General features: G+C 42.5%; 1 protein-coding gene across 1 annotated transcript in view; it reads left to right on the plus strand.

Annotated features, from left to right (window-relative positions):
* Window positions 1–15,622, plus strand: part of LOC109875866 (pecanex-like protein 2) — an 84,800-nt gene that overhangs the window by 14,751 nt on the left and 54,427 nt on the right. Inside the window, exons 16-28 of the mRNA XM_031835204.1 lie at window positions 251–360; window positions 460–568; window positions 708–800; window positions 1,810–1,960; window positions 2,345–2,486; window positions 4,441–4,618; window positions 4,911–5,019; window positions 5,184–5,313; window positions 7,653–7,711; window positions 7,887–8,102; window positions 9,795–10,048; window positions 10,306–10,539; window positions 10,819–10,922. Coding sequence (XP_031691064.1) covers window positions 251–360; window positions 460–568; window positions 708–800; window positions 1,810–1,960; window positions 2,345–2,486; window positions 4,441–4,618; window positions 4,911–5,019; window positions 5,184–5,313; window positions 7,653–7,711; window positions 7,887–8,102; window positions 9,795–10,048; window positions 10,306–10,539; window positions 10,819–10,922 — 1,889 coding nt within the window. The remainder of the gene's footprint in view (window positions 1–250; window positions 361–459; window positions 569–707; window positions 801–1,809; window positions 1,961–2,344; window positions 2,487–4,440; window positions 4,619–4,910; window positions 5,020–5,183; window positions 5,314–7,652; window positions 7,712–7,886; window positions 8,103–9,794; window positions 10,049–10,305; window positions 10,540–10,818; window positions 10,923–15,622) is intronic.

Here is a 15,622-nt window from a genome sequence, read left to right on the forward strand (position 1 = left end):
TGGTAAGACGGGTTTAAGTCAAACATTGTAAATAGACTTAAGAAGGCTCTCTGATGGGAAAAGGTATGCCACTATGCCTGCAGGAAAGCAACGGGTCCATATTCGTCCTTACAAATATTAGGCCTGAATGAGGCAACCATTTACAGTTCTCTGTTTTTATAGAGGATGGTTGGCCGTCAACATTTTAAAATAGATGTTCTGCCTAGGTGCCATTATCAATATTTCTATTGGATTCTATTCTATTCTGAAGGAGCCCTGGGATGAACAGCACACCCCAGCCTTGTTCTCTGGGTTCTGTGGCTTGCTGGTGGCTCTTTCCTACCATCTGAGTAGGCAGAACAGTGACCCGACTGTACTGATGTAAGCTGCCTAATCCTCCTCCTAATGTAATGCCTGCTAACATGCTGACTTTATGAGAGGTGGTAGTGCAAAGACATTCTCCTTTGTTGACCACGACAGGTCTCTGATCAAGTCCAAACTGATGCCCACTCTTGTGGACAGTGAGGAAGAGGGGGAAGACTCAGAAGACATCAAGGACCCTCTTCCCGAGAAGCTCATGAATTCAGTGGTAAGTCAAGAGACTTGCATTGTCTCCTATACTTCTAAATGGATTTGTTCCACTCAAACACTGTCCCCCGTTTTAGTTTGACTTTAACACACTATTACATCCTGTTGTGATATTGGATTATTTGGTTTTGCTTTTGCAGAAGGAGATTCTTCTTTCGGATCTTGTGGTCTGCTCCATTGCCTTCATTTTAACCTTTGCTATTACTTCAAGCACTGTCTTCCTGTCCCTAAAGGTGGGTTTCCTACCGCCAAACACCATCCCTAAACTATGTATCATAAATGTCTTGCGTCATAAAACAATGTTGTTTCATCAGGAAATAATTACTGTGGTGTCGTAAATAAAGTATTTTGGCATCGGTTTGGTATTCAGTCAACCACCCTGGCGCTCCCTCTCTCTCTCTCTCTCTCTCTCTCTCTCTCTCTCTCTCTCTCTCTCTCTCTCTCTCTCTCTCTCTTCCACTTTCTCTCCATCTCTCTCCCTCTCCCCATTTCTCCCCCCCTCTCTCTCCTTCTCTCCCTCCCTCTCTCGCTCCCTCTCTCTCCTTCTCTCCCTCTCTCCCCCCTCTCTCTCTCCCTTTCGGTCCCTCTCCCTCTCTCTCCCCCTCTCGCTCTCTCTCTCCCCCTTTCTCCCTCTTTCTCTTCCATTTTCTCTCTCTCTCTTTCTCTCTCTCTCTCTCTCTCTCTCTCTCTCTCTCTCTCTCTCTCTCTCTCTCGCTCCCTCTCTCTTCTCTCCCTGTCTCCCCCTCTCTCTATCTCTCCCTCTATTTTCCTCTCGCTTCCTCTCTCCCCCTTTCTCTCCCCCTTCTCTCTCTCTCACTCGCCCCCTTTCTCTCCCCCTTCTCTCTCTCTCACTCTCCCCCTTTCTCTCCCCCTTCTCTCTCTCTCACTCCCCCCTTTCTCTCCCCCTTCTCTCTCTCTCACTCTCCCCCTTTCTCTCCCCCTTCTCTCTCTCTCACTCTCCCCCTTTCTCTCCCCCTTCTCTCTCTCTCACTCTCCCCCTTTCTCTCCCCCTTCTCTCTCTCTCACTCTCCCCCTTTCTCTCCCCCTTCTCTCTCTCTCACTCTCCCCCTTTCTCTCCCTTCCCTCTCCCCCTCTCACTCTCCCCCTTTCTCTCCCTTCCCTCTCCCCCTTTCTCTCTACCTCTCTCTCTTTCTCTATCTCTCTCTTTCTCTCATTCCCCCTCTCTCACCCTCCCTTTCTCCTTCTCTCCCTCTCTCTCCCTCTCTCCCTTTCTCTCCACAGCCCTTTGTGACCATAGTACTGTATGCTCTGGCAGGGACTGTGGGCTTTGTCACCCATTATCTCATACCTCAGTTACGGAAGCACCACCCTTGGCTCTGGATCTCTCACCCAGTACTAAAGAGCAATGAGTACTCCCAGTATGAGCCCAGAGGTCAGTCCTGGCTTATTTATTGGATGTTTGAAATGTTTTCTGACACAATGTGTTCTTTCCTACAGTAGGCCTTTTGTGTCTCTAGCATATTTTATAGAACATTTGATGAAACACATTTAATAGCCTACAGTTCTATACACATATGTGGGCCCAGTTATTTGGGGCACCTCCTCTCTGTGCCTTCATCTTTGTCTGAAGTTGCTTTTAGGTTATTTCCCATTTATATCTGTTTTCATTCCCCCTCTTAAAATCCAAAACCAAGGAATGCAGTGTAGTCATTGATCCATATTCACATGCCAAGAAGGACTATAAATATGTGTCAAATGCTTCAAATATAATGAACAGCTCTTGCGTTTTGTGATTAAAGTTGATTTCATTTTCCAGACAATGCTCAGTTGATGTGGTTTGAGCGTCTGTACGTTGGCCTGCTGTGTTTTGAGAAATACGTTGTTTACCCAGCCATCATTCTGAGTGCGCTCACCAATGATGGCTTCTCACTCAGTCACCGCAAGAAGCTAGGCATCCAGTGAGTTCCTTTCTCCTATACACATACTGCCTCCTGTCCCTGTCTCTGACTCCAAGACCCAGACCTGGGTCAAATTCAACACACACTCCCTCCTTTCACCAAGACCCAGACCTGGGTCAAATTCAACACACACTCCCTCCTTTCACCAAGACCCAGACTTGGGTCAAATTCAACACATACTCCTGACACCAAGGCCCAGACCTGGGTCAAATTGAAAGTAAAACCAATCCAAATCAAAGTTTATTGGTCACATACACAGTTTGGCAGATGTTACAGTGGGTTTATTGGTCACATACACAGTTTGGTAGATGTTACAGTGGGTTTATTAGTCACATACACAGTTTGACAGATGTTACAGAGGGTTTATTGGACACATACACAGTTTGGCAGATGTTACAGAGGGTTTATTGGTCACATACACAGTTTGGTAGATGTTACAGTGGGTTTATTAGTCACATACACAGTTTGACAGATGTTACAGAGGGTTTATTGGTCACATACACAGTTTGGCAGATGTTACAGAGGGTTTATTGGTCACATACACAGTTTGGCAGATGTTACAGAGGGTTTATTGGTCACATACACAGTTTGGCAGATGAGGGTGCAGCGAAATAATTGTGTTACTAGCTCCAACAGTGCATAACAAATGTCAAACATATACTATTATAATCAAACACTAGAAACAATAAATCACGAATGTCAGAACAAACCCGTTTTTGAGGTGCTCTGGGTTTAGCTTGGGGTTTCCACTTTTGGAACTATTCCAGGGGTTCTATTGTACCGAGACTAAATCAAGTATTTGACCCAGGTCTTCTAAGAACCCTTTTCAGTTTAAAACCAGTTTGTTTAGATAATCTGTCTAACATTCAGTTTAGAATGTAGAGTTAATGTTTTTCCAGGTAGACAGTGTGAAATACTTTAAACTTGCCTCTGTCCCACTTATTCGATTAGCTTAAAATGCCAATCTTCATGTACTGTAGCACCTGGGGAAACCATTGTCCAGAATCACACAGTTCTTCACAGGTTTATACTATATAGTCTTCACCAAGGTTATTATAGTTTTGTGTTTTTTTCTCTTAGTCTTTCATCCTGATTTACTAGTTTTTACTTAGTTTGAGTTGGATAAAAAGCTGTTTTGATATGATTTAGTTTCAGTTTTAGTGTTTAGAAAGTGGAAGATTTCTTCCCTAACTAGTGAAAGCTAGTTGGGGCGGCAGCGTAGCCTAGTGGTTAGAGCGTTGGACTAGTAACCGGAAGGTTGCAAGTTCAAACCCCCAAGCTGACAAGGTACAAATCTGTCGTTCTGCCCCTGAACAGGCAGTTAACCCCCTGTTCTTAGGCCGTCATTGAAAATAAGAATTTGTTCTTAACTGACTTGCCTAGTTAAATAAAGGTAAAATAAAAAATATATAGTGATGCTAGGCCTATTTGAAACATCGCCACCAGCTTTTACCTGCCAGATTCAGAGGCTTAAAAACCCCATTAGAAAAAGCTTGAAAAACCTATTTGATTTTTGCCCAAAGTAAAAAAAAAAAAGAAGAAATTATGGTTTTATTTCATTTGAGTTCGTTTTCGAGTCGAAGATAATAGTTTCAGTATCATTTTAGTTTGTTAATGATTTTATTTCCGATTACAAATTGTTTTTTCATGATTCTTTTTCATTTCAGTGTAAGTTTTTGTTTACTATAGTAACCTTGGTCTCCACCACTCCCCTCTGTGCATGTTGGAGGTGCAGCAAAACCCTGAGTACCTTCATCAATCAAAGAAATATCACTTTGTCAGTCACTATGCATGATCTTTGCTAGGGAAGAATGTGTGTTGTATATACAGTATTAGCTAGTATTGGTGCATTTGTCTCCCCTGCCTCCCTCTCCCTCCATGTCACCCCTTTGCTTTGCTCTGCTGTGTCCCGTCTGTGCGCCTGAGTTGCTCAAGTCTCTGTGTCTCGCTCCAGCTGTGATGTCTTGTTGATGACAGTTGCTGGGATGAAGCTCCTCCGCACCTCCTTCTGCAATCCCAGCTTCCAGTTCGTCACTCTCATCTTCACTATCGTCTTCTTCGAGTTTGACTGCAGCAGAGCCTCTGAAACCTTTCTGCTGGACTTTTTTATTATGTCCATTGTCTTCCACAAGGTCAGTCTGTGACGTGACCAGAGACTGGTACACACTCTCCCAATAAAGACCTCTGAATACCATAAAATAGGGAAATTAATGCAACTCACTATGGCTGCGGTTCCCAAACTTCCTACAATTGATTTTAAAAAATTACAGTATTATTCGGGGTCTGTGAAGCAGTGGACACAGCTCCTCTGTATGTAGAGTGGCCTTCTTTCTTTTGATTATCTTGGATTTATTTTTAGGATCTAAAAAATAACTGTCTTTGTTGTCTGTCAGTGACTCACAGCAGGTATTTGTTCCTCTACAGCTCAGCGATCTGCTTCACAAGCTCAACTTCATCATGGTTTACATCGCACCGTGGCAGATCTCATGGGGCAGTGCCTTCCACGCGTTCGCTCAGCCCTTCGCTGTGCCTCGTATCCTTTGGTTTTGACGTGTGTATGAACTACACATGCTTCCACATGTTTTGACGTTGCTCTGACTGAAACTGTGACAGCGAATTTGACAGCAGGTATGTGAGTATGGTAAACCTGTTGGTTGTACCTTGGTTGTGGGGGTTCTCCTTCATGATGCAACTCAGACTCAGCTATGTTGCTGCTGCAGACGTTCATCACAACTCTGTTCTACACCCCTCTCAGCCCCTTCCTGGGCAGCGCCATCTTCATCACCTCCTACCCGCGGCCCGTCAAGTTCTGGGAGAGGAACTACAAGTAATGACCTTTCATCGCCCACAGCATGAGATAAAGCACAATTAAGCCCTTTAAAACATTTACCTTAAAGGGATACTGCAAGATTATTTACTTCCCCAGAGTCCGATGAACCTGTGGATACCATTTTAATGTTTCTGCATGCAGTATGACTAGTGTTAGAGCAATGACTGAAAGTCTACAGGTACTGTAGCATATGAGTTCATCTGACACTGGGTAAGTAGAAAAACAGCTTATTGTCTGAATCTGGCAATATGCCCTTAAACGACCACAGTGTGTCGATGGCCCCCCATCTATCCAGCCTCAGAGATGGGACAAGATGAGGGACGTCCAAATCAGTTTGAGTCTATGACCAAACCATTGAGTGAGGTCACTGTCAATAATCAATTGTTAGTCTGTTTCTAATCTACTCAGAAAATATGCAAGTGGCATCCTAGAGCCCCTGTTGACATCCATATAAGGACATTTCCGTGTCAGAGATGATGTCATACACTCAGCTATCAGCGAAGTGGTCTCGGCGTAGACACATAGTCTAGCACCTCTACTCCAGTCACTGAGTTATTGTTGAGGATTTATATAACTATTTTAACTATAACTAACACCGGTCCTAAGACGAAAACAGAATTCTCTCTATTGTATGTTAGACTTTGTTTGTTGTATGTACAGTGCCTTGCGAAAGTTTTCGGCCCCCTTGAACTTTGCGACCTTTTGCCACATTTCAGGCTTCAAACATAAAGATATAAAACTGTATTTTTTTGTGAAGAATCAACAACAAGTGGGACACAATCATGAAGTGGAACGACATTTATTGGATATTTCAAACTTTTTTAACAAATCAAAAACTGAAAAATTGGGCGTGCAGAATTATTCAGCCCCCTTAAGTTAATACTTTGTAGCGCCACCTTTTTCTGCAATTACAGCTGTAAGTCGCTTGGGGTATGTCTCTATCAGTTTTGCACATCGAGAGACCGAATTTTTTTCCCATTCCTCCTTGCAAAACAGCTCGAGCTCAGTGAGGTTGGATGGAGAGCATTTGTGAATAGCAGTTTTCAGTTCTTTCCACAGATTCTCGATTGGATTCAGGTCTGGACTTTGACTTGGCCATTCTAACACCTGGATATGTTTATTTTTGAACCATTCCATTGTAGATTTTGCTTTATGTTTTGGATCATTGTCTTGTTGGAAGACAAATCTCCGTCCCAGTCTCAGGTCTTTTGCAGACTCCATCAGGTTTTCTTCCAGAATGGTCCTGTATTTGGCTCCATCCATCCATCTTCCCATCAATTTTAACCATCTTCCCTGTCCCTGCTGAAGAAAAACAGGCCCAAATCATGATGCTGCCACCACCATGTTTGACAGTGGGGATGGCGTGGTCAGGGTGATGAGCTGTGTTGCTTTTACGCCAAACATAACGTTTTGCATTGTTGCCAAAAAGTTCAATTTTGGTTTCATCTGACCAGAGCACCTTCTTCCACATGTTTGGTGTGTCTCCCAGGTGGCTTGTGGCAAACTTTAAACGATACTTTTTATGGATATCTTTAAGAAATGGCTTTCTTCTTGCCACTCTTCCATAAAGGCCAGATTTGTGCAAAAAACGACTGATTGTTGTCCTATGGACAGAGTCTCCCACCTCAGCTGTAGATCTCTGCAGTTCATCCAGAGTGATCATGGGCCTCTTGGCTGCATCTCTGATCAGTCTTCTTGTATGAGCTGAAAGTTTAGAGGGACGGCCAGGTCTTGGTAGATTTGCAGTGGTCTGATACTCCTTCCATTTCAATAGTATCGCTTGCACAGTGCTCCTTGGGATGTTTAAAGCTTGGGAAATCTTTTTGTATCCAAATCCGGCTTTAAACTTCTTCACAACAGTATCTCGGACCTGCCTGGTGTGTTCCTTGTTCTTCATGATGCTCTCTGCGCTTTTAACGGACCTCTGAGACTATCACAGTGCAGGTGCATTTATACGGAGACTTGATTACACACAGGTGGATTGTATTTATCATCATTAGTCATTTAGGTCAACATTGGATCATTCAGAGATGCTCACTGAACTTCTGGAGAGAGTTTGCTGCACTGAAAGTAAAGGGGCTGAATAATTTTGCACGCCCAATTTTTCAGTTTTTGATTTGTTAAAAGAGTTTGAAATATCCAATAAATGTCGTTCCACTTCATGATTGTGTCCCACTTGTTGTTGATTCTTCACAAAAAAATACAGTTTTATATCTTTATGTTTGAAGCCTGAAATGTGGCAAAAGGTCGCAAAGTTCAAGGGGGCCGAATACTTTCGCAAGGCACTGTAAATGAATGTACTGTCTCCCTAATCTTGGTTTGGTACCATTTTGCAGCACCAAACGTATTGACAACGCCAATAGCAGACTGGTATCTCAGGTTGATAAAGAGACAGGTAAAATATTAAATTTATTTAATAAACATGATCATGTTATCCTCCCTAATTAACATTAACCGGAGAAGCTGATTTCGAATTTCACAACTCGACAATGATTTTCTCATGGTTAATACATGTTGTTTTTGTTGGTCATGTCAATCAGTGTATTTTACATCAACTTTTATTCCTCCAGGATGTGACGACAACAACCTGAACTCCATCTTCTATGAGTATCTGACACGCTCTCTGCAGCACTCTCTGTGTGGTGACCTGATGCTGGGCCGCTGGGGGAACTACAGCTCTGGAGACTGCTTCATCCTGGCCTCTGACTACCTCAACGCCTTCGTTCACCTCATCGAGATTGGCAACGGCCTGGTCACCTTCCAGCTCCGAGGCTTGGAGTTCAGAGGTCAGATACTGACTAATACACAATGAGGAGCACTATACCACACCCAGAGCCATATACACCTACACTGCCTTCGGAAAGTATTCAGACCGCTTGAGTGTTCCACATTTAGTTACAAAATGGATTACATTTTTAAAAATCCTCAGCAATCTACACATAGTACCCCATAATGACGAAGTGCAAACTGGTTTTTCAAAATTTTTGCAAATGTATAATTTATTATTTACATAAGTATTCAGACCCTTTGCTATGAGCTCAGGTACATCCTGTTTCCATTGATCATCCTTGAGATGTTTCTACAACTTGATTGGAGTCCACCTATGGTAAATTCAATTGATTGGACATGATTTAGAAAGGCACACACCTGTCTATATAAGGTCCCACAGTTGCCAGTGCATGTCAGAGCATAAACTAAGCCATGAGGTCAAAGGAATTGTCCATAGAGCTCCAAGACAGGATTGTGCTGACAACAGATCTGGGGAAGGGTACGAAGACTTTGGAACCACCAAGACTTTTCCTAGAGCTGGCTGCCCGGGCCAAACTGAGCAATCGGGGGAGGGCCTTGGTCAGGGAGGTGACCAACAACCCGATGGTCATTCTGACATAGCTCTAGAGTTCCTCTGTGCAGATGGGAGATGGATTCCTCTGTGGAGATGGGAGAACCTTCCAGAAGGACAACCATCTCTGCAACACTCCACCAATCAGGCCTTTATGGTAGAGTGGCCAGAAGGCAAATGACAGCTTGCTTTGAGTTTGCCAAAAGGCACCTAAAGTTTGGAGTTTGCCAAAATGCACCTCTTTGGCCTGAATGCCAAGCGTCAAGTCTGGAGGGAAACTGGACCATCCCTATTGTGTAGCATGGTGGTAGCGACATCATGCTGTGGGGAATTTTTTTTAGCGGCAAGGACTGGGAGACTCTTCAGGATCGAGGGAATGATGAACGGAGCAATGTACAACGACCATAAGCACACAACCAAGACAACAAAGGAGTGGTTTTAGGACAAGTCTCTGAATGCCCTTGAGTGGCCCAGCCAGAGCTCGAACATCTGTGGAGTGACCTGAAAATAGCTGTGCAGCAACGCTCCCAACCTGACAGCGCATGAGAGGATCTGGATAGAAGAATGGGAGAAACCAATTACAGGTGTGCCAAGCTTGTAGCGTTGTACCCAAGAAAACTTGAGGTTGTAATCGCTGCCGAAGATGCTTCAACAAAGTACTGAGTAAAGGGTCTGAATACTTATGTAAATGTGATATTTCAGTTTTTTTTTTTATAAATTTGCTTTGTTATTATTGTGTGTAGATTAATGAGGGGGAAACAATTTCATAAATTTTAGAACCTAACAAAATGTGGAAAAAGTCATGGGGTCTGAATATTTTCCTATTTTCCTGTTGCACTGTATATACCTGTAAGTACTCTGTGGCTATGATCATTCTACTGATATGGGAAATATCTTGACTGTGTTGAATGTTACAAGTTTCTTAAAAATGTATTACATTTTCATTGAAATTGTTTTCTAATAATCATAAGCCCCACATCTCGACCACTGACGTACAATCACCATTAACATGATGGTCTGTGGTCCTTCTCCTTCTGATTCAGAGGGGTTGGGTTAAATGTGGAAAACACATTTCGGTTTTATGTATTCAGTTGTGCTACTGACTAGGTATCTCCCTTCCCCTTGTCCTCCTCCCCAGGTACATACTGCCAGCAGAGGGAGGTAGAGGCCATCACTGAGGGTGTGGAGGAGGACGATTCCTGTTGCTGCTGTGAGCCGGGCCACCTACCAAACGTCCTGTCCTGCAACGCGGCCTTCAACCTGCGATGGCTGGCCTGGGAGGTCACCACCACCAAGTACCTGCTGGAGGGCTACAGCATCAGCGAGAACAACGCTGCCACCATGCTGCAGGTGTACGACCTGCGCAAACTGCTCGTCAGCTACTATCTGAAGGTTGTAGACCTTTTGACGTCTTATGGAAATGTAACAGACAATAAAGACTTGAATTTGAATTTAACCTATGATCTAAGCAGTTTAATATTCATTTATTTTTATACTTTCAACATCTTTGTAATTCATTACTGCTTTTATTTCAAAAGCAATTAAGTCTGAGCTTAACTGCTGAGCTTCAAAACCTTTGCAAGCGAGGAGTAGGCAATAAAAATATATATTTCATCATCAATACTTATTCCCTATTGTTTCACCTCTAGAGCATAATCTACTACCTGATCGAGTCCCTGAAGCTACAGACGTGGATCAAGGATCCCTCTATCACGAAGGCTCTGGTTTCCTACACCAAGTGGCACCACATAGAGAGAGACCCGGCCGTGTTCAGCATTAAGATAGACGAGGACTACGTCCACTGCCTCCAGGGCGTCACCAGGGCCAGCTTCTGTAACATCTATCTGGAGTGGATCCAGTACTGTGCCAACAAACTGGAGGAGGTGAGTGGAGATGTGAGATTGCAATGTACAGTACAATAATGCATGTGTTAAGGAAAACTCCACGCCCTTGTCTAGTTCATTTTTCCTTGTCAGGAAAACTCCATGCCTAAGTCTAGTTTATTATTCATGGTCAAGAAAACTCTAGGAACTAGTTCATGCTTCCTGATAGAAGCATGACCTGCAGTCTTGATGACCCCATGTTGTACCTTTGGTTTCCTTGCTGCTGGTCATTTCAGAGGATGTGAACACTGATGGCCTTTGACCCTTGTGTTTTGCCAGCCTGTGGACTGTGACGAGGACTCCCCTCTGGTCACTCTGTGCTATGCCTTGTCTGTGCTGGGCAGGAGATCCTTGGGGACAGCATCTCACAACATGTTCAACAGGTGAACCTTCCATAACTGTCAAATATGAATTCCTTTCATGCTATGGGGTTTTACTACCCTCCAGGGATGTTGTGTTGTGTTATATATGGGGTTTTACTACCCTCCAGGGATGTTGTGTTGTGTTATATATGGGGTTTTACTACCCTCCAGGGATGTTGTGTTATATATGGGGTTTTATTACATTCCAGGGATGTTGTGTTATATATGGGGTTTTATTACCCTCCAGGGATGTTGTGTTATATATGGGGTTTTACTACCCTCCAGCGATGTTGTGTTATATATGGGGTTTTATTACCCTCCAGGGATGTTGTGTTATATATGGGGTTTACTACCCTCCAGGGATGTTGTGTTGTGTTATATATGGAGTTTTACTACCCTCCAGGGATGTTATGTTATATATGGGGTTTTATTACCCTCCAGGGATGTTGCGTTGTGTTATATATGGGGTTTTATTACTCTCCAGTGATGTTGTGTTGTGTTATATATGGGGTTTTATTGCCCTCCAGACAGGTTGTGTTGTGTTATATATGGGGTTTTATTACCCTCCAGGGATGTTGTGTTGTGTTATATATGGGGTTTTATTACCCTCCAGACAGGTTGTGTTGTGTTATATATGGGGTTTTATTACCCTCCAGGGATGTTGTGTTGTGTTATATATGGGGTTTTATTGCCCTCCAGACAGGTTGTGTTGTGTTATATATGGGGTTTTACTCCCCTCCAGGGATGTTGTGTTGTGTTATATATGGGGTTGTATTACCCTCCAGACATGTTGTGTTATATATGGGGTTTTATTACCCTCCAGACAGGTTGTGTTGTGTATATATGGGGTTTTATTACCCTCCAGGGATGTTGTGTTGTGTTATATATGGGGTTTTATTACCCTCCAGGGATGTTGTGTTGTGTTATATATGGGGTTTTATTACCCTCCAGGGATGTTGTGTTATTTATATATGGGGTTTTATTACCCTCCAGACATGTTGTGTTGTGTTATATATGGGGTTTTAATACCCTCCAGGGGTGTTGTGTTATATATGGGGTTTTATTACCCTCCATGGATGTTGTGTTGTGTTATATATGGGGTTTATTACCCTCCAGACAGGTTGTGTTGTGTTATATATGGGGTTTTATTACCCTCCAGACATGTTGTGTTATATATGGGGGTTTTATTACCCTCCATGGATGTTGTGTTGTGTTATATATGGGGTTTTATTACCCTCCAGACAGGTTGTGTTGTGTTATATATGGGGTTTTATTACCCTCCAGACAGGTTGTGTTGTGTTATATATGGGGTTTTATTGCCCTCCAGACAGGTTGTGTTGTGTTATATATGGGGTTTTATTACCCTCCAGGGATGTTGTGTTATATATGGGGTTTTACTACCCTCCAGGGATGTTGTGTTGTGTTTAATATGGGGTTTTATTACCCTCCAGGGATGTTGTGTTGTGTTATATATGGGGTTTTATTACCCTCCAGGGATGTTGTGTTATATATGGGGTTTTATTACCCTCCAGGGATGTTGTGTTGTGTTATATATGGGGTTTTATTGCCCTCCAGACAGGTTGTGTTTTGTTATATATGGGGTTTTATTACCCTCCAGGGATGTTGTGTTGTGTTATATATATGGGGTTGTATTACCTTCCAGACATGTTGTGTTATATATGGGGTTTTATTACCCTCCAGACAGGTGTGTTGTGTTATATATGGGGGTTTTATTACCCTCCAGGGGTGTTGTGTTATATATGGGGTTTTATTACCCTCCATGGATGTTGTGTTGTGTTATATATGGGGTTTTATTACCCTCCAGACAGGTTGTGTTGTGTTATATATGGGGTTTTACTCCCCTCCAGGGATGTTGTGTTGTGTTATATATGGGGTTGTATTACCCTCCAGACATGTTGTGTATATATGGGGTTTTATTACCCTCCAGACAGGTTGTGTTGTGTTATATATGGGGTTGTATTACCCTCCAGACAGGTTGTGTTGTGTTATATATGGGGTTTTACTCCCCTCCAGGGATGTTGTTTTGTGTTATATATGGGGTTTATTACCCTCCAGGGATGTTGTGTTATATATGGGGTTTTATTACCCTCCAGACAGGTTGTGTTGTGTTATATATGGGGTTTTATTACCCTCCAGACAGGTTGTGTTGTGTTATATATGGGGTTTTATTACCCTCCAGACAGGTTGTGTTGTGTTATATATGGGGTTTATTACCCTCCAGGGATGTTGTGTTGTGTTATATATGGGGTTTTATTACCCTCCAGGGATGTTGTGTTATATATGGGGTTTTATTACCCTCCAGGGATGTTGTGTTGTGTTATATATGGGGTTTTTATTACCCTCCAGGGATGTTGTGTTATATATGGGGTTTTTACTACCCTCCAGCGATGTTGTGTTATATATGGGGTTTTATTACCCCCAGGGATGTTGTGTTATATATGGGGTTACTACCCTCCAGGGATGTTGTGTTGTGTTATATATGGAGTTTTACTACCCCTCCAGGGATGTTATGTTATATATGGGGTTTTATTACCCTCCAGGGATGTTGCGTTGTGTTATATATGGGGTTTATTACTCTCCAGGGATGTTGTGTTGTGTTATATATGGGGTTTTATTGCCCTCCAGACAGGTTGTGTTGTGTTATATATGGGGTTTATTACCCTCCAGGGATGTTGTGTTGTGTTATATATGGGGTTTTATTACCCTCCAGACAGGTTGTGTTGTGTTATATATGGGGTTTTATTACCCTCCAGGGATGTTGTGTTGTGTTATATATGGGGTTTTATTACCCTCCAGACAGGTTGTGTTGTGTTATATATGGGGTTTACCTCCCCTCCAGGGATGTTGTGTTGTGTTATATATGGGGTTGTATTACCCTCCAGACATGTTGTGTTATATATGGGGTTTTATTACCCTCCAGACAGGTTGTGTTGTGTTATATATGGGGTTTTATTACCCTCCAGGGATGTTGTGTTGTGTTATATATGGGGTTTTATTACCCTCCAGGGATGTAGTGTTATTTATATATGGGGTTTTATTACCCTCCAGACATGTTGTGTTGTGTTATATATGGGGTTTTAATACCTCCAGGGGTGTTGTGTTATATATGGGGTTTTACTACCCTCCAGGGATGTTGTGTTGTGTTTAATATGGGGTTTTATTACCCTCCAGGGATGTTGTGTTGTGTTATATATGGGGTTTTATTACCCTCCAGGGATGTTGTGTTATATATGGGGTTTTATTACCCTCCAGGGATGTTGTGTTATATATGGGGTTTTATTACCCTCCATGGATGTTGTGTTGTGTTATATATGGGGTTTTATTACCCTCCAGACAGGTTGTGTTGTGTTATATATGGGGTTTTACTCCCCTCCAGGGATGTTGTGTTGTGTTATATATGGGGTTGTATTACCCTCCAGACATGTTGTGTTATATATGGGGTTTTATTACCCTCCAGACAGGTTGTGTTGTGTTATATATGGGGTTGTATTACCCTCCAGACAGGTTGTGTTGTGTTATATATGGGGTTTTTACTCCCCTCCAGGGATGTTGTTTTGTGTTATATATGGGGTTTATTACCCTCCAGGGATGTTGTGTTATATATGGGGTTTTATTACCCTCCAGACAGGTTGTGTTGTGTTATATATGGGGTTTTATTACCCTCCAGAACAGGTTGTGTTGTGTTATATATGGGGTTTTATTACCCTCCAGACAGGTTGTGTTGTGTTATATATGGGGTTTATTACCCTCCAGGGATGTTGTGTTGTGTTATATATGGGGTTTTATTACCCTCCAGGGATGTTGTGTTATATATGGGGTTTTATTACCCTCCAGGGATGTTGTGTTGTGTTATATATGGGGTTTTATTACCCTCCAGGGATGTTGTGTTATATATGGGGTTTTACTACCCTCCAGCGATGTTGTGTTATATATGGGGTTTTATTACCCTCCAGGGATGTTGTGTTATATATGGGGTTTACTACCATCCAGGGATGTTGTGTTGTGTTATATATGGAGTTTTACTACCCTCCAGGGATGTTATGTTATATATGGGGTTTTATTACCCTCCAGGGATGTTTGCGTTGTGTTATATATGGGGTTTTACTCCCCTCCAGGGATGTTTGTTGTGTTATATATGGGGTTGTATTACCCTCCAGACATGTTGTGTTATATATGGGGTTTTATTACCCTCCAGACAGGTTGTGTTGTGTTATATATGGGGTTTTATTACCCTCCAGGGATGTTGTGTTTGTGTTATATATGGGGTTTATTACCCTCCAGGGATGTAGTGTTATTTATATATGGGGTTTTATTACCCTCCAGACACTGTTGTGTTGTGTTCAATATTGGGGTTTTATACCCCCAGGGGGTGTTGTGTTATATATGGGGTTTACTACCCTCCAGGGATGTTGTGTTTGTGTTTATATGGGGTTTTTATTACCCTCCAGGGATGTTGTGTTGTGTTATATATGGGGTTTTATTACCCTCCAGGGATGTTGTTGGTTATATATGGGGTTTTATTACCCTCCAGGGATGTTGTGTTATATATGGGGTTTTTATTACCCTCCATGGATGTTGTGTTGTGTTATATATGGGGTTTATTACCCTCCAGACAGGTTGTGTTTGTGTTATATATGGGGTTTTACTCCCCTCCAGGGATGTTGTTGTTGTGTATTATGGGGTTGTATTTACCCTCCAGA

This window comes from Oncorhynchus kisutch, linkage group LG11 (assembly GCF_002021735.2).
Source record: "Oncorhynchus kisutch isolate 150728-3 linkage group LG11, Okis_V2, whole genome shotgun sequence".
NCBI classification, from domain to species: domain Eukaryota; kingdom Metazoa; phylum Chordata; class Actinopteri; order Salmoniformes; family Salmonidae; genus Oncorhynchus; species Oncorhynchus kisutch.